General features: G+C 33.5%; 1 protein-coding gene across 4 annotated transcripts in view; it reads right to left on the bottom strand.

Moving 5' to 3' along the window:
• Nucleotides 1-22,598, bottom strand: part of LOC308634127 (cytochrome P450 2C18-like) — a gene marked incomplete at both ends in the record, with an annotated part of 318,512 nt that overhangs the window by 233,820 nt on the left and 62,094 nt on the right. For 2 of the 4 annotated variants that reach the window (XM_081267716.1, XM_081267720.1), the window contains one exon: nucleotides 5,438-5,605. In XM_081267716.1, coding sequence (XP_081123842.1) covers nucleotides 5,438-5,605 — 168 coding nt within the window. Of the gene's footprint in view, nucleotides 1-2,911; nucleotides 3,075-5,437; nucleotides 5,606-22,598 lie in introns of those variants that run through there. The other 2 variants (XM_081267717.1, XM_081267718.1) reach the window with 2 other exon arrangements.

The following is a 22,598-nucleotide window of genomic DNA, read 5'->3' as shown; positions in this document are numbered from 1 at the left end:
TCAGCATTTTTGGCACTGTGACCAAAATATTTGACACAACTATATATATATATATATATATATATATATATATATATATATATATCCCCTATATTTTTACCTCTATTTTTTTTCATTGTCCATTCATGAGTTTTTGATATCTAAATCATAGTAGGAATAAAGCTGGAGGTGGGACAATTCCTGCCACAGTGAGCAAAAAAAAAAAAAAAAAACATGACACTGGCACAAAAACAGGCAACTAGAACAGTATTAGAGAATAGAGATCACACAAAAAATATTCATCTATAGCCAATCAATTCCCAACAAAGTTACCAAAACATCCAGTGGAAAAAGGAAAGCTTCTTCAATAAGTGGTGCATGCAAAAGATTGAAACTTGACCCTTATCTCTCACCTTACACAACATACAACTAATGCCCTAATGCACTAATGCCCTGAGAGCAATTAACTTGGTGGTAATGATGGAGATACAGAAGGGCTTAGGCAGCCAGGGCAAGTTGGCAAGTGAGGAGGTTGCAGGTAGGGCCAGAACAAAGGAGCAAGGAAGGGGTCTTCTGATAAAGTCAACTTCTTGGTTGTCAAAAGGGCTCATGGACACAAGTGGGGAACCCAATCAGACAGACACTTCCATACTCATGATCCTAAGGTAGGGATCCGACAGAAAAACTAAATCAGATGCATGGACAGAGAGGGCACCAATCAATAATAGGGAGGAGCATGTGGACAGGGGAGGAGATAAGGAAAGAAAATTCCAGAGACCATAAAAAGAAAGGGCCACAACTCACCAGTTTTATACAGGCCAAAATTCCCAGTTCTGGGTCCCTTCTCCTCAGAGAAGTCTATCTTTGCACCTCTGTCTCTTTTCAATAAACACAGTTTTATTTTTTCAATAAATCTACTTCTTGCTTCCTATCCCTGTGTCCTGTTCTTCAATTCTTTGCTGAACAGACGCAACAAACCCAACACTCCAAGACTATAACTATAACTCTAGGCAGGCAGGGTGTGGCTGGAGGAGGTGAGTCTCTGAGAGTATGGATTTGGGTTTTATATTTTGTCCTTGTTGATTAAGGCTCTCCTCCACTCCTCTCCCCTTCCTGGTGTCATAACCCCAGATGCTTTCCTCTGCCACACACTTCCACTATGATGTTCTGCCTCATCTCAGGCCCTAAGGAATAGAGTTGGCCATCTATGCACTGAGACCTCTGAAACCATGAGCCCCGAAATAAACTTTTCCTCCTTAAAGTTGTTTTTTATCAAGTCTTTTAGTCACAGTGGTGAAAATACTGACTAAATATACAAGGAAATCATATTTTGCCATAAAGAAGAACTAAATCATTTGTAGCCAACTGGACAGAACTAGAGGGCATTATGGTAAGTGAAAGAAGACAGACACATAAAGGTAAGTATTCACTGTCTCTCATTTGTGGACATTAAAAAAATTAATCTGAAATTAAAATAGTGATTACTAGAGATGGAGAAGAGTATGTGGTGGTGGTACGGAGAGTAGATAAAGAAAGGATGGATTTGATCAGTTTATGCTGTATGCATGCGTGGGAGTATCATACTGACCACCAATAACATGTACAAACTACATGTTCATAATAAAATAATATTTAAAAATTAATAAACTTTAAAAAATGATGTAAACAAAGAGTACAGCATTGGAAAATAGCAAACCTGTAGATTTACCTACACCTTTACCAGACTCCTTTAATTATTACAGGGTTCCAAGCTTTCAGAAAAAGCTTTATTTTAGCTAAGGAATTGGAAGACAATTTGGGAAGTCTGGAATTTATTTGTGTCTGTCATTCACTAGCAAAGTCTAATTTTCAGTCTTTCCTTTTGTTATGTTTGGAAGAGAAATTTATAAACAGAGCTATCTGGATCCAATCTAAAAATCAGAGACAATATAAAAAAAAACACTTCATAGATCAGTAGAGGACAGGGAGAGGTAAATAACTGCCATAATGAATATTAATGAGACTTTCCAGGAGATATGCAAGTCAATATGAAACCCTATATTAGTGTAATTACTGGTGGAAATTGCAGACACCAGCCTTGGAAGAAACCCTGAGAGATGTCAGTCAGTAAGGTTGTCTGCATAAACACAGTCCCATTAATCACACACAACCCTTGCTTCATCTCCATAGGATCTAAGGTGGGTGTTTCCACTGTGTCCAATGGACAATGGTGAAAGTTGTGGAATGGGAAGCTCACAAATGTGTCATGGATAAAACCTCCTCTTTAACTCTTTAAGAAAATGAAACCTTGTATCTTCATGCTGCACTGATTTGAAAACAGAAAAAAAGTTAGAGTAAGATGTTGTGACCTGTTACACCCACCATGCATGCCCATTCGACACACAGGCAGCACAGATACACAAACCCTGGATCTCTGCTTTTAATCACCCCTCCTCCACATGAGGGCTGACAGACAGGACCCAGAACAAATGTCTCTGTGTGGAATGGATCAATGGGCCTTACTAGGGAGGAGATAGTCTGGTAAAGGCAGTGATTATCAATCACTCACACTTGGTTTTCCTCAACTCCTCCACAAGGTAGCGAGCTTCCTCTTGAACACATTCCTCAATGCTCCTCTTCCCCATCCCAAAACTCCTCAGGGTCACGACTGAGAAGCGTCTCATCTCTTTCCATCTGTTTCCATTACTTAAAATGATTCCTAAAAGAGAGGGAGCAGAAAACGAAGAGTGAGATCCCAGGTGAGGCAGAGGAAGCTAAAAGTATCAGCCACAAAGATGGCCAAACTTAGCCTTAGGAGATCATCAAGTCTCTCTCTCTCTCTCTCTCTCTCTCTCTCTCTCTCTCTCTCTCTCTCTCTCCCTCTCCCTCTCTCTCTTTTTTTTCTTTTTTCTGTGTTCCACATGCCCACTATCCCACGCACATGCACCCTTACCAAGACCTGTACTTGTTCTATCAACCACTGGGAAACTGCCTCTTCCAGAAAACTCTTCCCCGCGATCAATCAGGGCTTCCTTCACAGCTTCATATCCGTGCAACACCACAGTGGGCTTCTTGCCCAAATACAGAGTGAACACAGGGCCATAGACTTTTGACAACTGGAAACGGGAAAGAAAATAGAAATGTTAGCCAAAGAAATAAGTACTTGACCTACATATTTTGAGTGATTCATACTGTTATTCAGATTATTCTTATTGTATTTGTTATATTTTATTCTGCCATATGAACCTTCAAATATTTCTAAGTTTTGCTTACAGATATGATGGTAATTATAGATGTTACTTATGGATGGTCTTTGATGTGCCTGGCTCAGGCAATGGATACCTATGATGTAATTAATTCTCACATTGATTCATTTAGAAGACTTGTTTTTCCTGTTTTACATTTAAAATAAATAAAGTTAGAGAGTTACAAAACTCATTTGTAGTATACCATGATTAATAAACAGAAGACCTAAATTTGAACCTTTGTTTTGTCTGAAGCTTGAAATTTATCAGCCCTCAGTTCACCTTAATTTCCTAAGTACACATACCAATCTCACCATTTATCCAAGAGCACTCTATAAGAAAACAGGGAAATACCCAGTTACTGAAATTCCTCCCCCAATTGCACCATTACCCAACTGATTTCTTCAGGGGCACTTAGCAAGGCTCATGCCACAGAAATTCAGATAAAGTAAGCCAGCGATGAATACTGTAAGTCTATATTTTTATGTGAGTATAGATTATCTTAACACTCTTTGTAGTTGAGGCCACAGCTATCATTAACACACAGGACAGCGAGTACCATGGAGTAGTGCCATGCAGCATCTCATGGAAGAATAACTTCTCTCACCCCACAAAATTCATAGGGCACAGCAGCAACATTGTTCAAAATCCACAAGGATCCTCTTACCCCTCAGTGGACCCTTAATGGTTAATACTTTTCTTCTCTTATACTGATTCCGAGTCCATAGTTTTCTTTTTTAAAAGAAAATTTTAAATTTTAAAAAATTTTCAGGTATGTTTAAAAAAATTAATGTAAATGTATAAAACATGATGTCTTAATTTATTTTTGCATTGCGAAATAATTACCACAATCAAACTAATTAACATACAGCACCTCAGTGTTAACATTTTCATGGGTATGTGTGGTGAGAACACATTAGCAAATTTTGGATATAAGATACATTATTATTTACTGTAGTCACCATGCTATGCCTTATGTCTCCATACTTATTCACCTTGTAACTGAATGTTTGTTCCCTGGACCAAAATATTTTTTTCCACATCCCAGCCCCATTACTGTGCATTCATGTCTTTTTGTTGTTGTTGTAAGATTCCACATGTGAGATCATTAGAAATTATATATTAATAGTTAATTATCTCAAAACAAACCCCAATGTTATGTATAACTAGAATAAACTAAGGAAAAAAAGAAAAAAGTTATCTACACTCCACATAATTAAACAAGCATTGAATATGATTTGCTCTAATTCATTCCCTAGTACTTTCCCTTTCCCTCTTTCCTCCGTCCCCCTGTTCTTTTCCCTTTATTCCACTGTTATTTCTTCTATTTATTTACAGATTTTTTTTTAAAAAGTAATGCCTTCTGGATATACATGAAGGTGAGATTGGTATGTGTACTTAGGAAATTAAGGTAAGATACATTCAAACATTTTTCCCTTTTCCCATCCTTACTTCCTCCTCCTTAATCTCATTCCTCTGCCCGACTGATCTCTCTTCTATTTTCATAGATTCCACCCTTTTCTTCTTCCCCCCTTATTTTGTACTAGCTTCTTTGTATCAGAGAAAACATCTGACTTACGACTTTCTGCCTGTGGCTTACTTCATTTCACACAATTCTCTCCAGTTCCATTAATTCACCAGCAAATGCCATAATTTTATTCCTCTGTATGACTAATAATCTATTATATATATACAACATTTTCTTTTATTATTCATCTGGATACAGGCACATAGGTGGGTTTCATAGCTTGGCTATTGTGAATTGTGCTACCATAGCCATTGAAGTGGCTACATTTTTATAGTATGCTGATTCAATCATTTGGATATATACTGAAGAGTGGGATGTCTGATTCATATGGTCTTTCCATTTCTTGTATTTTGAAGAATCTACATTCTGCTTTCCACAGTGATTGCACTAAAATTTGTAGTCCCATTAACATATGAGTGTACCTCTCCCCCAGATCCTCACCAAAATGTATTATTATTCATATTCTTGATAATGACCATTCTGACTAAAGTGAGATGGAATTTCAGTGTAGATTCGCTTTGCATTTTCCTTATTTCTAGAGATGTTGAACATTGACAGACATATAAAAGCAATGGAAACATCAAGTCCACCAGGAATATTTGCTCTGCAGCAATCTCTTAATAATTTGCTCCCGTGAATATGTTTAAAAATAAGAATTAATTCACTTACCCTTTGCAAGCCACTGGAGGAACATGAGTATACTTACATTGCTTAAAGATCTGCCAATGTTTTTAGCATCTATTTGCAAGATATTTCCAAGAATTGGGAGAGGAGTGGGGCCTGGTGGGAGCTTCCTTCCCCCAGAGCTCTGTCTCCATAATGAAAAGAAAAGCAGACAACAGAGACTGAGCACCAGGATGACAGCTAGATCCATTGAAGTCTTCTCTTTTTACTGAAACAAATGTGAGCTTGCAATCAATATAAAGCTTTTATAGTTCTCCCTCATAATTCAAAATATGTCCTATTTATATATAAAATGCTGAGTCAGTCAGTCAACAAGAAAAATTCCATTCCCTCTGAGAATACATTTGTCACCTGATAAAGTTAAAACTAAACTGTTATTTAATTTTGCCCTGTTTCCCAAACTCCACTGTTGACCATTCTGGGATAGGGAAGAGACAATGTACAGTAAAGAAACAAATAAGGACACAACCCTCTGGTTATGTGCAACTAGGATTAAGAAAAAAAATGAAACATTTGATCAAATATATTGCTCAACATTCTGGATTCTCAGACTGATGACCCATTGGAAATTAATGACTTTGGGAAAATCCACTTTATCTCTGACTTTTGTATAGCAATATTGAACTTGTGATACTTCATTAAACAATAGGATGGTTTGTGTTTGAAAATAAAGTCTTTTAAATAGTTTAAAGAATTGAACTAACATCACAACTGTCTGAACTAAAGTAAGTAGTATAATTTATACATTTTGAAAGACAAAATGTATATCACTAGTTAACTAAGAATATATATCTAGAATTTGTCATTTAGCCTATACTCTTCTTTCTCCCTAACCCCACCAAACCTGAAGGGCAGAAAACAGAGATCATTATTATTTTTTATTTGTCAAACAGGTTCAGGGAGATTCTGGAAAAACAGGAGACCATCATTTCACACAACTCACTGGGGGTAGACCAGAAATTTAAATGAACTAAGATGGCCATGGTGTACCATGGCTCACACCATAGCTGCCTAGAAAATCACATTAGAAAAGTGAATAAAAAGACCCCAAACACTACTCTGAATGTACACTGTATTGTGTTTGTAGCCCAACAAGCTTCCCTTCAAATTAATACCCATTATTTCACTCCAAAGATAACTGAATTAGAGATTCTATAAAAGGAGGAGATGGCAGATAGGGCTTATCTCCTCTCCATCAGTACAGGGGTGAAACTTTCTCCACAGAAATGAATACGGGCCAATTTCAGGGAATTGGAGGAGTAAGGCTTGAGAAACTGACAGATGTTCCCCAGTCACTTACACATGGAACTGTTTCTGTTGCTGTTTACTACTTAACTATCAGATGCAATGGGATGAAATATTGGATCACAAGCAATGATACTGGACATAGAAAAATAAGCCTGTGCTTTGGAGGTGAATGGAAGCCAGGGACTACATCAAGACTCCCTGCACAGGAGGAATAATATGCAAATCGAAATAGAATACTTTTGGTAGTCATGATTCAATACATCATTGGATTGACAGATACTACTAGATCAACAAATTGGTTAGCATAGTTACTTCTAAGCTATTTAGTAAAGAGAGCTAAGTTGTTGACATAAGATCATAGTTACAAAATGTTCAATTTCCATGTTTACAGAGATGCTGACAATGAACAAAAATTTTCACACCTATCATATCACTTTTAATTTTCTTAATTATATTTAGAAAGTAAAATTATTCCCATTGAGGAATGAGGAATCTGGGCCTCAGAGATTCCATGCCATGGCCAAGGGCACACAGATTGTAGATGGTAGTACTGAGACTGGACCTCATATACCCTGACTCTCTTAGACTTATCTCAAAAAAAAAAAATCAAGCAAGTTCAATGTTTACCAAGTGTGTATTATTTTGCATTATTCCATGGTGACACTCATAAGTGACTTTGGAACTAGAAATTGATTTAATAATTGCAGAATTCATTGGTTAAAATGGTGGTCAGAAAAGTTTGATTTTTTAACCTTTAGAATTTTCATTAACTCAGGTCTTGATGAAATCTTTATTCATATCAACACAAAGCAGTAACTTGCTGTGTGACTCAAAGAGCTACAACCTCTAAACCAACCATCTCAGCCTCTAAACACCAAAAAAATACCACACATTTTTACTTTTAATAAAATAAATGTGATATCTGTCTTCAGTACTTTAGATTTATTATCAATAAGATGAATTTTTCTACTCTCATACTTCATCCCATGAGGTTCCTGCCTGACCATTTTTATTTTTATAGTAAGAGAGAATCACACAACATACCAAAATTTGGGGGTCACAGGAAAAGTAGCATTAAAAAATAAGGTTCTAACAATGGATTCCTACATAAATCAATTTCAAATATATAACAGAATAATGGATCTTAATAACCTAATAAAGTAAGAAGAAACAAAACCAAAAATTAATTGAAGGAAAGAAACAAAAAAGATCAGAGAAGAAATAAATAAAATAGAGACTTAAAAATCAATAGAAGTTTCTTTAAAAAACAAAAATCAATAATCTATTAACTAGACTAGGAATAAAAAAGAGAAGAAATAAATAAATAAAATCAGATGAAATATGTAGACATTGTAGTTGATATCACAGAAATACAAAGATAATTAGAGAGTATTATGAAAATTATAAGCCTAATGGTATTACTTAAATTTATGGACACATATAACCTCCCCAAATTGAGCAATAAGACATGAAAAACACAAACAGAGCAATAATGGGTATTGAAATTGGGTCAGTAATAAAGCATTTCCCAACAACTAAAAAGTTCAGGGTACAAAGGTTTCACTGCTGAATTCTAAAAAATTCTCACAGAAGAATCAATAACATTAGTCAAATTGTTCCAAACCATTGAAAAAGAGGCATTCTTCCAAACTCATTCCAAAAGGCCAGTACCATCCTGCTAAAGTGGGAATCAGGAAAGTTTAATTTTTTTAATCTTTAGAACTTACATAAAGCAGCTCAAAATAAACTCTTTTCTTGGGTCAAACAGAAACAGTAAATTGCTTCTTGACTCACAAAACTCTGAAGTCCAAACCAACCAAGTCAGTCTTCAAACTCTGAATCATTACGTATAAAATGAATTAAACTTCTCTCTTTGTTCTATTTACTTAATTCACTATGAGTTGAATGTCTGTAATCTCCTCCTATAATCCTTGAGGCTCCTGCCTGAGCCTTTTCCTTACTGTAGAAAAAAGGAATCATACAACCTATCAAAAGATGGGATATAGAAATAGTAATACTAAAAATAAGGTTTATATTAATAAATGCCTGCATAAAATTGGGGAAATTTTGAATAAATAATCTAAAGATGCATATCAATGACCTGGTAAAATAATAGGAAACTAAACCTAAAAGTAATAATAGCAATGGAATAAGAAATATCAGATCAAAAATAGATAAAATTTTAAGAAAAATCAGTGAAACAAAGTTTTTTAAAAAACATAGACAAAATTAACAAATATTTATATAGACTAAGAAAAAAGAAAGAAAGAAGACAGAAATCAGTAAAATAAGACATAACAAAGAACAAATTATAATAAATACCACAGAAATACTAAAGAATACAAGAGATTTTTCCACATCTATGTGTCAAAATAGGGGAAAACTTAGAAGAAATAGAGAAATTTCTGAACACTTCTAATCTATGAAAATTTAATTATATTAAACCATAAAAAACACCAAAAAGATCAGTAATGGGTATTGAAATTAAAACTAAGAAAACATTTCCCAACAAATAAAGGTTCAATATTCAAAGGTTTCATCTCTGAATTCTACCAAACTCTCACAGAAGAATTTTTTTCCAAACAATTCTAAACAATTGAAACAGAGGGAACTCTTCCAGAATCATTCTTCAGGCCAGCAGCAATCTGATACTGAAACCATAAAAGAACACAACAAAAAACAAAACTATAGACTAATATCCATGATGAACATAGATGCAAATATTCACACACAAAAAAACTTAGCAAATAAAAGCTAACACAACATCAAGAAGATCATTCGGGATAATGATATTGGATTTATTCAAGGGATGCATGGATGGTATTAAAGAGTGAAATCAATTAAATAAGACATCACATCAACAGAACAAAGGATAAAAAAGCATTTCATAAAATTTAACATTACTTCATGATAAAAGCCCTGAGCAAATTAGCTACAGAAGCATTATACCTCAACATAATTTAAGACTTTGTAAGGTAAAAACACTGTCAACATAAAAAAATGGGTAAAACTTGAAAGCTTTTCCCCTAAATCTAGAACAAGACAAGGGTGTGCACTCTTATTGATTTTATTAAACATAAAAGTTTTAGCCAGAGAAATAAGCTAGAAAAAGAAATATGGGGCATAAATTGGAAAGAAAGAAGTCCAAGTTATCCCTGTTTTCCATTACATAATCCTAAAAATAGAAAATTTTAAAGACTCCTCCAAATGTCTATTAGAATTGATGAGATAATACAGTTAATTTGAAGAATACAATATCATTATGCAAAAATCAGTAACAATTTAATAAACTATTAATATGATTTCTGAGAAAAAAATCATGAAAGGAATACAATTCATAAAAGCTACAACAAAACAATAAAATAACTAGGAATAAATCTAAGAAAGTGAAATAAATACCTCTAAATTTTAAAACACATTGATGAAAGAAATTGAAGAGAGAGAGGGAGACAAAGAAAATAGAAAGACCTCTCATCCTCATAAATTGGAAGAGTTAATCCTATTAAAAGTGCTATAAAACTTAAAGAAATTTAAGGAGTTAATACAATCCCCATGAGAATCCCAATGAAATTTTTTGTTGTTGTTGTTAAGCTTCTTTATTTTTCCTCTCCTCCTTTGCAGTTGTAAACCACATATTCACTGATTTAAATCCATTTCTCCTATATACAAGGATTTGAGTGGGGAAAAAAACAGCATAAAATTCAAATGGAAGCACAGAAGACCCCCAAAGTTAATACTATTTTGAACAAAAGAATAAAGTCGAAGGCATATTAATTCCTAATTTAAAGAAACACTACAGAGTCATAGTAAGCAAAATAACATGGTTCTGGCATAAAAATAGAAAATGGAAAGAAAAGAGATCCTGAAATAAACTTGTGCACCTATAGCAAATGATTATGAGCAAAGGTGTCAATAACATACATTGGAGAAAAATCAGCTGTGATAAGTATAAATCCACATTCAAAGATTGAAAGTTGTCTTTGTCTCTCAGACTGTACAAAATTTGAAAATATGTCAAAGACATTAAAGGGAGATCTGAAACCTTAAAACCACTGGAAGAATGTATAGGGGGGAATTCTATAAAACATTGACAGAGACAATGATATTTTTTTGCATATGACCTTCCTGTGCTTTTGACCTCAAAGCACAGGAAGCAGAAGCAAAAATGCACAAATGCATTACATTGAACTAAAAAGATACTACCCATCAAAATGAACATTCAACACAGTGAAGAGACAACATATAGGATAGGAGAAAATATTTGCCATCTATTCATTTGACAAAAGATTAATATCCCAAATATATGAAACACTAAAAGATTTTTTTCAAATAAAAACCAAGTAATCCAAATAAAGAATGAAAAAAAAAATGGTCTCAATGGACACTGCTCAAAAGAAGAAATACAAATGCCCAACACATATAAAAAATGCTCAGTATCATTAGCTATCAGGAAAATGCAAAGTAAAACAACAATGTGATATCAACTCCCTCCAGTTATATTGATTATAATAAACAAAACAGAACAAAGAAGCCTCTACCAACAACAAAATAAAAGCTCAAAAATCATGAAATAAAATTTTGATAGGATGTGGAGAAAAGGGAAGTCTCATTCATTGTTGGGAGAAATGTCAATTAGTATCACCATTATGGAGACATTATGGAAGTCCCTAAAAAAAAATATATATATATATATATATCAAATGATCCTAAGTGTTTTGGTCAGCTTTTCTGTTGGTCTGAACAAATTAATTCACAAGTACAATCTAGAGGAAGAAAAGTTTATTTTGGATCACAGTATCAAACAACTCAGGCCATAGACAGCTGACTCCAATACTCTGGGCTCAAGGTCACAGTGAACATCCTGGAGGGATGGTTGTAGCATTAGAAAACCTCTTCCATTATGCCAGCAAGTAATCAGAGAGAGAGAAAGAGAGAGGAAGGTGTCACAGTGAAGATGGGCCCTCCAGGGTACACCCCCAGTGACTCACCTCCTCCAGTCACACCCCACCTGCTTACAGCTACCACCCAGAACATTCAAACTAAGATGCACCGAGCAGCTTACTGCTCTCACCAAACAATGATTTCATATTCCTGCATAATACAAGAACTTTTGCTCTCACTAAGGGTGCATAGACAAAGAAGAAAAGGAAATAATTGCTGGTTGGCATTGAGAGTAAATATCCATCCTTGTCCATAGTTTTGACTAACTCCAATGGATATAATTTTTTTTTCATTCTTTGTTCAGAATTTTTGGTTACTTTTGTTTTATGTGCTACTTTGTTTGTAATGTATATATATACACAAATTTTTCCCTTTTCTTCTTTATGACTTTTTTCTGTTTACCCATCATTTTGTTATTTTGCTCTGTTTTGTTGTCGGAGGGTTAGTAGGTTTTTGTTTTGTTTTGTGTTTCTTGTTATTCTTTCTCCCCCCTTTTTAGTCCTATAAAAACCATATTCTCTCATTCTCTCTTTATCTTATTTATTTTATTTATTTTTTCTCCTTCTTTACAGTCTTAGTTGCTATCTGTTGCTTTCTTTCTTTTCAATTTTTGAATATTTAAAACTTTATTTTATCTTCCTAACCCATTTTATTTTTTCATAATGAACTGTATTTTTAAAAATTTTCAGACAAAATAGTTTCTATAATTTCTGCCCCCACCATACATTTTGCAGTTATTAGGTCTCTGGATATCTTAAAACTGACACCTGGTGTTTACTTTAGTGCTCTATCATCACAGTTGTTTGATATTGCTGTTGTTCCTGGTTGAACACTCTTCCTGTTGGTGTGGTTATTAGTGTCATAGATTTTATAGTAGGCATCTGCTTTTTGAAAGGCTAACTGTTGTTTATGTTCTTGTTTATTTCCCCCTCTTCTCCGTGGTGCTGGAAATCTAATGTGATACTACAAGTTCACAAAGTTGATTACTGCTGAGATAAACACCCGAACAGTTAAGAGAGCATGCACTTTGTTCCACACCAAACCTAACCCCACTCAAACCAGCAAAATTTTAACAAAAGTAATGGGGAAGAGAAAAATCCAGACCATAAGTAGAAAAGACTAAAGTGAGCCATAGGTACCACTAATGGACACATGCTAACCCACAACATGGAGAGAAGTAACACAAGGACTATTGCAAGAACTGATCCCTCTCCAGTGCATACAAGCCAGACAGAGACAGTCATGAGGTAATGTCAACTTCAGGTACTTTTCTGATCTCATGAAGTTAGTCTTAAGCCTTAAATTAAAATTACTTAAAGCAGTGCATTTATAAGCTAAAAGTAATATTTCAATCTGTTGAAGTGAAGTTGGAAATTGAATGGTTCCAGACATGTAGACTATCATCATTAATCTAGGTTAAATCACACAATGTCAAAAGAAATTAAAGAAAACTTAAATGTGTGGAATTGCATTCCATACCAGAGATGGAAGTATTAATATCACTTGATATTACTATAGTGTCACAAAGATGGTAGATCCAGATGTTCAGTAATTTGTCTCTCCACCAAACCAATCACTGTTTCCACAATTAATCTGAAGAAATTATTTTAGGACTTTAAAATCTAGTCAAATTTTTCCAGCTTCCTGGGCAGTACTTGATGAAGAAAGTGTCACAAATGCGAGTAAATTGGGCATCTCACATTGAGGCTAACATTCTGCATATACCAGCTACACAGGAGGCAGCATAGAGGATTGTGTACTGTGTTTCTTAGATGCTCATAGGCCTCTAACTAGACATGGGGACTTTTTCCATCAAATATCAAGTTTGTAATTTCTTTTTTCTTTGTAGTCCTGGAAATTGAGCCCAGGGAACTCTACCCTGAGTTGCATCCCCAATCTTTTTCATTTTTTTAAATTTTGAGACAGGTTCTCACTAAAAGGCCCAAGCTGGCCTCAAACTTATGGCTCTCCTGCCTTATTCTCCTGAGTTGCTAGGAGTATAGGTTTGAGCCATCATGCCCTGCTAAGGTTGTGACTTTTGGTTGCTAATAGACTGGCACAGATATAACCATTGTTTTATACTTATTTGGACAGTAAATTTTCTCAATAACATTAAATGAAGGATTTTTTTTAAAGGATATCTTTATTTTCCCCTTTTCTCAGTAGATTCAGGTGTGTAACGAAATCTCTATCAAAACATCGGTTGGCTACAGACATAACAGAATAGAGATTTAGTTAATTATAGATGACAAGAAATACTATGGTCCTTGCAAAATTTTCATTAAATAAATGGATTATTGTAGCCTTTAAAAAAAAAAAACAATAGTAACCAATGGAAGGCAAAATGCCTTATTTCTTATGTTAATGTTTATGATATTTTAAATATCTAGTTCTTAATAATAACTATAAAAATTATACAGTATAAAAAAATAATGTCCATAGCTAAAAGATTTTTTTAACAAAAACTACCTCTGGGGAGACCCAGATATCAAATTTGTTTAAAAAATATCTTTCAAAAGCCAAATTTAAAAAAAATGTCAGTAAAACAATGTGTGTAAAAAAGTCATAAATATCAATTTAGGGCCAAGAAATTAAAAGGGAAACAAATAGATATTCCAGAATTAAAAATACAATAGATACAAGAAAACTGTTCAACAGAGAGTTTCAATAGCAGACTTGAACGACAGAAGAAATAAATAGTAAACATGAAGACAACAACAGAAATATTTGAGTCCTAATAGTACAGAGAAAGAAACAAAGATAAATGAATAGATCCAAGGGGACTATGAAATTCCAGTATGACAAGGTACACTTGATGGGAATCCCAGCAAGAGCAGAGAGAGAAGGGAGAGAGATCATATCTGAAGAAATAATGGTAAAAACTTTAAAATTTAAGGAAAATCATGAATCTATACATGCAGAAAACTCAATAAATTCCAAGCAGGGTAAACCCCAAGGGATTCATACCAAGGCATATTTTAAACAAATTGTTGAAAACCAAAGACAAAGAGAGACTATTGAAAGCAGCAAGAAAGAAATGACTCATCATATAAAGTATCTTCCATGAAAGTAACTGATAGTGTTTCCTCAGAAAGTACAGAAGGAAGTAATCTGTGGAATCATGCATTTATTTAAAATGCTGACAGGAAACAAGTCAATGAGAATTCTCTACCTGCCAATGCTATTCTTCCACAGAATTGATAAAGTACAATATTCCAAAATAAAACAAAAGGTAACGAAATTCCTCACAAGTAGATCTGTCATGCAAAAAAAACCAAAAAACAAAAAACAACAACAACAACAAAAAACTGCTAAGGTGACTCATCTTTCTAGCTGAAAAAAAAAGATATTGGAAAATAAATCAACACAATATTAAAAAATAAAAATCCTCATTAAGTGTAACTCTACTGATGAATATAATCTCAATATTATTCTGCTTTATATTTAACCCTCTTTAATTTCTATATTATTTTAAAGAAAATGAATAGAATAATTATAGATGTATACTATGGATACACAATGTAGGAAAGTTTAACTTGTGACCAAAAGAAGAAAAAAGAAATGTAGTTGGATGAGAGCAGAATTAATGGTATTTCCTTTAAAGCTAACTGAAAATCATTTCAAATCATATATTTATAAATTTGGGAAGTTAACAGTAATCCCCATGGTAGCTCCTAAGACATACATATACAGAGAAAAATCAAAAGGGAATCAAAAACTTCAATAGAAATAGAGATGATGAAACAGAATAAAAGGCAATACAGGAAGAAATGAGGAACAAAAAATATATGAGACATATAGAATAAGTTAGCATTATAGTAGAAAGAAGATCTTCAATATGGTAAAGTTCTTGAACTTTAAAAGTATTAGGTACACCATGAAGGAATTTTTTAAAAAAGGAATATAGAAGGATTTTTTTAGAAAAGGCTATGTACAGTCTACGAAAGACTCATTTACACCAAACACAAGCATGTTGAAAGTCAAAAAATGGATAATTTCCCAAGCAAGTAGTAAACAAATGGGGGAATAATATGTTAATATCACAGACAATAGATATTAATAAAAACTTGTCAAAAGAATCAAATAGAAGTTTTGAAGAAGATACATTATAAAAGTATATGCAATAATTGAGAGAGCCCAAAAATATAAAAAGCAAACATTGATAATTGAAGCATTCAATGATTATAAAAGTGGGAGATTCCAACACTCAACTTTCAATAGTGGATAGAGCATCTAGACAATTATCAAAAAGGAAATAGAAGATTTGAACAACACTAGATATCACCTATAACTAACAAACATATATTGAACAATTTTCTCAATAACTATAGAATACAAATTCTTCTTAGGAGCACAAAAAACAATTTCTCCAGCATAAACCATTCATAGATAATGCATAATTCTCAATTAATTTTAAAATATTTAAATCATACTGAGAATATTCTCTGATCACAATGGAATGAAACTAGAAATCAAGACCAGCAAGAAATACAGATGTTAAAGAACATACTCTTGAAAAACAAATAGGTTAAAGAAGAAATCACTAGGAAAACTAAAAAAATATTGAGAGATAAATGAAAATCAAAACACAACATAAGAAGATAATATTATTCTTGAAAACCCAGTTTATAGAAGAACATTTAGAGCAGTAAACATCTTTACCAGAAGAGAAGAAGGAGCTCAAATCAGCAATGTAATTCTGCAAACTATTGACTACGAAAAGAGAAGCAAAAGGTAGAACAATCACTTAAACCAAATATTGTTTTATTAGAACAGTCAACAAACTGAAAATCCCTAAGTAAACAGACACCAATTAAAATGAAAAAGAGGGATAATGACAGCTAACTTCACATATGAAAGCAGGGAATATCAATTGATTTTATAGAAACAAAAAGAATGAAAAGAGAATACCATAAAACATTTGCTCACCAACAAATGAATCAATTTATACAAATAGGAAACTTAGTAGGGACACACAATATTTCCAAAAGAACTATATGTCAAATAGAAAATGAGAATAATTGCAACAAATAAGGTGTTGAACTTGTAATTAAGAACCCATAAAAAATGAAAGATAGAGGGCCAGATAACTTTACTGGTGAATTCTACCAAAAAAAAAAATCAAAAGAATTAAAATCAATCTACTATTCCAAAATTACTAAGGAGGTAATACTTCCTAATAATCTGTGGCTACTCTGAGAGTAAAGCAAGGCAAAGATTTCAAAAGATAAAACCAATATCTCTTAGGAATAAAATATCCTTTCCAGGCACCTTTTTGCACAAATTTTTGTGAAAATTTGATTGTATATGAATGAGATTATTTCTGGGCTTTCCATTGTGATCCATAAGTCTATGTGTTGTTTTGGCTTGCATTAAAGTGTTTTATTTATTACAGATTTGTATATAGCTTAAAGTCAGGTTGGTTGATGCACCCAGTATTCTGAGATTATATTGACTATGAGATTATTTGACTATTCCGAGTTTTTAAGGTTGTATCCAAATTTTAGGATTTCTGTGTGTGTAAGAGAGAGAAAAGTGCCATTGGATTTTTTTTAGTGATCTTTTTGAATCTGTAGATCACCTGGGGTAGCATAAACATTCTGACAATATTATTTTTTCAAATCCATGACTTTTGATTATTTTGCTATTTATTTACATTTTCTATTTATTACAATTTTTTTCAATTGATATTTCATCTATTTTAGCATACCGATATTTCACGTACTTAAATTTATCCCTAAGTATTTCATGCTTTTAAATTCTATTGTAAATGGAATTGTTTTCTTGATTTCTTTTTTAAAGCTTTAAGTAAATTTATTAGAAAGTTTGACTATTTAATCTAGTAGATAAATAAATAAGGTTCTTTTAATTTTTTTTTATTCCTTCAGATTGATTATACAGAATGATGTATTCCATTGTGGCATATTCTTACATACATATCACATACTTTGATCATTTCCACTCCTCCACTACTCCTTTTAACTTCTTCTCACCCCTCAGCCTGATCTCCTTCCTTATCTCTAGTGATTTATCATCTACTTTCATGTCCTCTGGTTTTCCTCTTGATTCCACCCACAAAAGAAAACAGTTGATGCTTTTCTTTCTGAGTCAGGCATATTTCACTTAACATGATGATCTCAAGTTCCATCCATTTTGCTGCCAATAGCATGATTTCATTGTTCTTTACTGCTGAATAATACTACATTGTGTACACAGACCATATTTTCTTTATACATTCATTTATCAATAGGCACCTAGGGTGGTGATTCTATAACTCAACTATTGTGAATTGTGCTGTGATAAACATGAGCATGTAGCTATCTCTGTAGGAAGTTAACTTTAATTCCTTTGGGGATACAACAAGGAGTGATGTCTCCAGATAAAATGGTATTTCCATTTTTTAGTTTTTTTGAGCAATCTTCCATAGTGGCTACAGTAATTTACATTTCTTACAACAGTATATAAGTGTTCCTTTTCTCTCCTTATCCTTACCAGTATTTGTTGCTTTTTATATTCTTCATGATAGTCATCCTATGTGATTTGCACTTCTCTGATGGCTAAATATTTTTTCATATAATTACTGTCCATTTGTATTTCTTTGAGAAGTGTCTGGTTAGTTCATTTGCTCATTTATTGAGTTATTTGGCTGGATTTTTGTTTGAGGCTTTGTTGTTGTTTGGTGGTAAGTTTTTTCAGTACTCTCTGATAGTTGTTTATCTTTTGTTAAGAGAGCAACTCAAATATTTTCTCACATTCTGTAGCTGTCTTTTCACTCTGTCGTCTATTTCCTTGCTTTCAGATTTTTAATTTGATGCAATCTCATCTATTGATTCTTGTTATGATTCCCTGAGTTATTGTAGTCCTATTCAGGAAGTTGTTGTGTCTATATCTTAAAATATTTCCCCTCTATTTTCTATTATCAGTTTCAAATTTATTGGTCTAATTCCTAGATCATTGATCCAATTTGAATTACCATCTTTATGGGTTGATATGGGGGATCCAGTTTCAGTCTTCTATATATGAACATCCAGTTTTTCCATCACTATGTGTTGAAGAGCCCTTTTTCCTCAATGTATGTTTTTGAAGCTTTTGTTGAGAATCAGAGGTTATAGCTGTATTGATTTATTTCTCTGTGCTCTATTATTTTCCATTGGTCTATCTCTAATTTGAGTACTGCATCATTTCTGTGACTAGAACTTTTTAGTGTACTTTTAAATTAATTTTACTCCATGCATGTATATCTAAAAAGAACAAAGGAAAAAATAAAAAAGAGACAGAACAAAATAAAATAAATCTGCATTATAAATAAGTAGCTACATTTACTTCCCAGTTAATTCATATTAGTGGAGTGACCCACTGACTTGATCAGACTTCTTATAATCTAATCTTTTCACATCTGAAAAGTCTTGCATTGTCTCACACAATGAGTTTTTAGAGGAAACCTCAAATTCAAACCATAACAGACACTATTGTAAGAATGGAATATTGGAGTTAATCACTATTATTGTACTTGAACCCTTCTGTTCCTTTATGTTCAGTACTGTTTTTTCCTTGAAATTAGGTGCACAAATATTGACTGAATATATTTTTATGATATTTTCTCTCCTTGGTAGATTATTCCCTTTACCAATATCTAATAACTTTCTTTGTTTTTTTCTACCTGATTTTGAGATAACATCTGCTTTCCTAGGTATTGTCATAGCTATTCCTGCTTATTGTCAGTTCCATTTTCATGTTGTCGCAAAGAACTCAAACAGAGGTCAGCATGAGCAAGGAAGAAGAAGAAGCAGCAGAAGCTCTTTTTATTGAATACAATACAGCAGTCTTTACCTAGCATTGTGAACAAAGAAGGCAGCTCCAACAGCAATGACTCAGGTCTACAAGCTTGCAAAACATTATGTGCAGAAGTAACTTACTAATCAGAAGTAACTTGCTGGTCATGTCTTAATCTTCTCTTGGGCTGGAGCATTCTGAGCTCTGTTCCTTCTTAAGAACAGATAAACATTCTTGGTTGCAAGTAATGTTCTTTTTCTCAGAGTCCTTCCAGCCTACTTGGCAGAACATCCTGTTGGCAGGCAAGCTCCACCAAGGACCACAAAGCTTCTTGTTTGCAAGCATGCAGTGACCCTATCTGATTCTCTACATCCTTGACAGAACATCCTATTTGCAGGCAAGCTCCACCAAAGACTGCAGAGCGTCTTGTCCGTAAGCACGCAAGCAGTCACGTCTGATTCTCTACATCTATATTTTGAGGTGTATAAGCCATTTGATGGCGATGGCTTATACACCCCAAAATATACTTCATAAAACCTTACTAACTTCAAATTTTTTAAATGTTTGGTCAGCTTCCGAGGTTCCTGCGGTCCAGCAACATTTCTCGACATTTAAATCACAGCCATTATTTCAAAAGTTGGAAATACCTATATGGTCTAGGGATGAAAATAAAGAATGGACTTCTGGGTTGTTGTACCACATGGGAAGGGGGTTTGCTCTTATTTCTACAGGTAAAACACCTTTTTGGGTACTTTCAAGACTTATCAAATTTCAGAATGAGCGACCCATTTGTCAGACAATTTCAGGAGCTGTCAATGCAGAGAACCTTTATGATGGTGACGAGAACAGCGGACCCCCCCAAATGGGGACAGATGAAAAGGTTGACTCAAGAAGCTGAAAAAACCGCTCAAAAGGCAAATCAGCCTTTAAATCCTGTTACTCTTTTATTAGCTATGCTTGCAGTTATTAACTGCCAGGTAAGTTCAGTTTCTGCTCATTCTTTTGCTTATTGGGCCTGTGTACCTAATCCTCCTTTGGTGCGAAGTGTTTCCTGGGGACAACCTGAGGTTCGTGTGTGTACTAATAATACTAATTTCTCATCCCCTCCTGAATGTGGGGGAATTGAAAATATACCATTCCATAAAAATCTGTAAAATATTTCTAATATAACTATAGCTATTGAAGGAGTTCCTTTGTATATAGGGACTCGTTCTTTCTGTTTACCTATTTTAGCACATAACAATTCTCATTCTTATAATGCTTGGGGAATTAATTATCAAAGTTATTCTACTGCTGTTTTTACTGTCATGGTATCATCCCGAGGGTTTAATACGTCTAATATGTATGTTAATCAATCATCGTTAACATCTAAAAAATGTTTTGTTAGAACTCATCTTCCTTTATGTTCAACTAAATATTTCGAAGCCTTATTAACTCATTTGGAGTGGGAAAAATGTCATGATCATCACCCTAAAACAGTAGTCAAAAATCAAAATATCACAATAGTAGATTGGAGTCCTGATCATTCTGAATTTATAGAAAGTTGGTCAAATTGTACTTTAAGATGGAATTGACATAATTGGACAATAAATGCTTAGGGTAGTGAGACAATTAAAATGCAACACTATGCTTTGGCCCCTCCAATGTTACAAGTTTTCCAAAGTTTGAGGGGATATATGGAAATTATAGGCAGTATCTGGGAAACTCACTGTTTGGACTGGGAATTTCACGTTAAATGTATCCCATTCCTCTCCTTTAGAAGTACATCTACATAATAATCTGACTTATTTTGCATCTGCATGTGTAAAATTCCCTTATTCTCTAATAATTGGAAACTGGGTATGGAATGAAACTTGGGGAACAATATCAGGTGAAGACTGTAATCTTACTCAATATGTAAATAGAACTATTTGGAATTTAGAAGAATCTAATAATTATTCTTTAGTTATTGTTAAAGCTCACACAGAGTTGTGGATGCCTGTTAATTTGACTCGCCCTTGGTCTGATTCTTTGTCTGTTACTCATTTGTACAATGCTATTCAAGTTTGATTACATCACTCTCAATGATTGATAGGAATAGTTATAGCTTCAATCCTTGCAGTTACTTCTGTTAACTGCCACTGCTGCTATAGCTGGCGTTACTTACATCAAGGCATTCAAACTGTGGACTTTGTGAGAACATGGCATCAAGATGCTTGTTTATTATGGCAACAACAAAAAGATTTAGACTCTCAATTAGCTACAGATATGATAAATTTACAACATTCTGTTTCCTGGCTTGGCGATCAAGTAACTATTATGGCTACCAGAAGTATTCTGAAGTGTGACTGGAATTCTTCTCATATTTGTGTGACTCCTGTACCATATAACACCAGTGATTCATGGGAAACTGTTAAAAGACATTTAATTGGACATCAAAATTTAACTTTAGAAATATTGAATTTGGAAAAAAACTATATGGATACCTTTAGTAAGGCGTTACCTGATTTGACAGGATCTGTCATTTTACACGGATTGTCTTCAAGTATTGCTAATTTGAATCCTTTAAGTCATTTCTCTACCTTGTTGTCAACTTCTTTTGGTAACACTGTAATAATTTTTATTTTATGTTTTGTTTTGTATACAGTCTTCCAACGTTGGAAAAGGCAAAGACAACTGAAACATGAAACCTCTCTAATCGCTTCTGCTTTGGCTCATTTACAAAAACAGTAAGGTTTTATGAAGTATATTTTGAGGTGCATAAGCCATAGCCATTTCCCCCCTTTTTATTTTATGTATATATTCTCATAACGTACAATTTGCCCATTCTATAATAGCTTGACTCTTACTATTATATGGTATACCAAATGTATGTGTAATGTCATATTTCTGTAAAAATGAATGTAATTTTTGTGACATATATGCAGGTACATTGTCAGTTTTAAGTTCTTTAGGAATTCCCATGATAGCAAAAAAAAAAGATAATATTAAAAAGGAGTACATGAAGATCAGTTAGCTACAATGTCGCGTGCTTGCTTTTGGGTTATTTTGTATTTTTTGTAAAGTCCTTTTGTGTTTGTATTATGTAAAGCATGTTCTTGATATGTCTTTTGTAAAGGGAACAATAGTTGATCAATATTTTGATTTCCTTTAGTTAATGGTGCTGGCAGTGTAGAATGTGCCCTAATATGAGTAAAATATACTGAAATAGTTCTCTGTAATAATAATCTTTGTGTAAATGA

Source organism: Spermophilus citellus, assembly GCF_964194105.1.
Source record: "Spermophilus citellus genome assembly, chromosome: 15".
Lineage (NCBI taxonomy): Eukaryota > Metazoa > Chordata > Mammalia > Rodentia > Sciuridae > Spermophilus > Spermophilus citellus.
The sequence above is the reverse complement of the archived record's forward strand: the minus strand, read 5'-3'. Positions and strand labels throughout refer to the sequence as shown.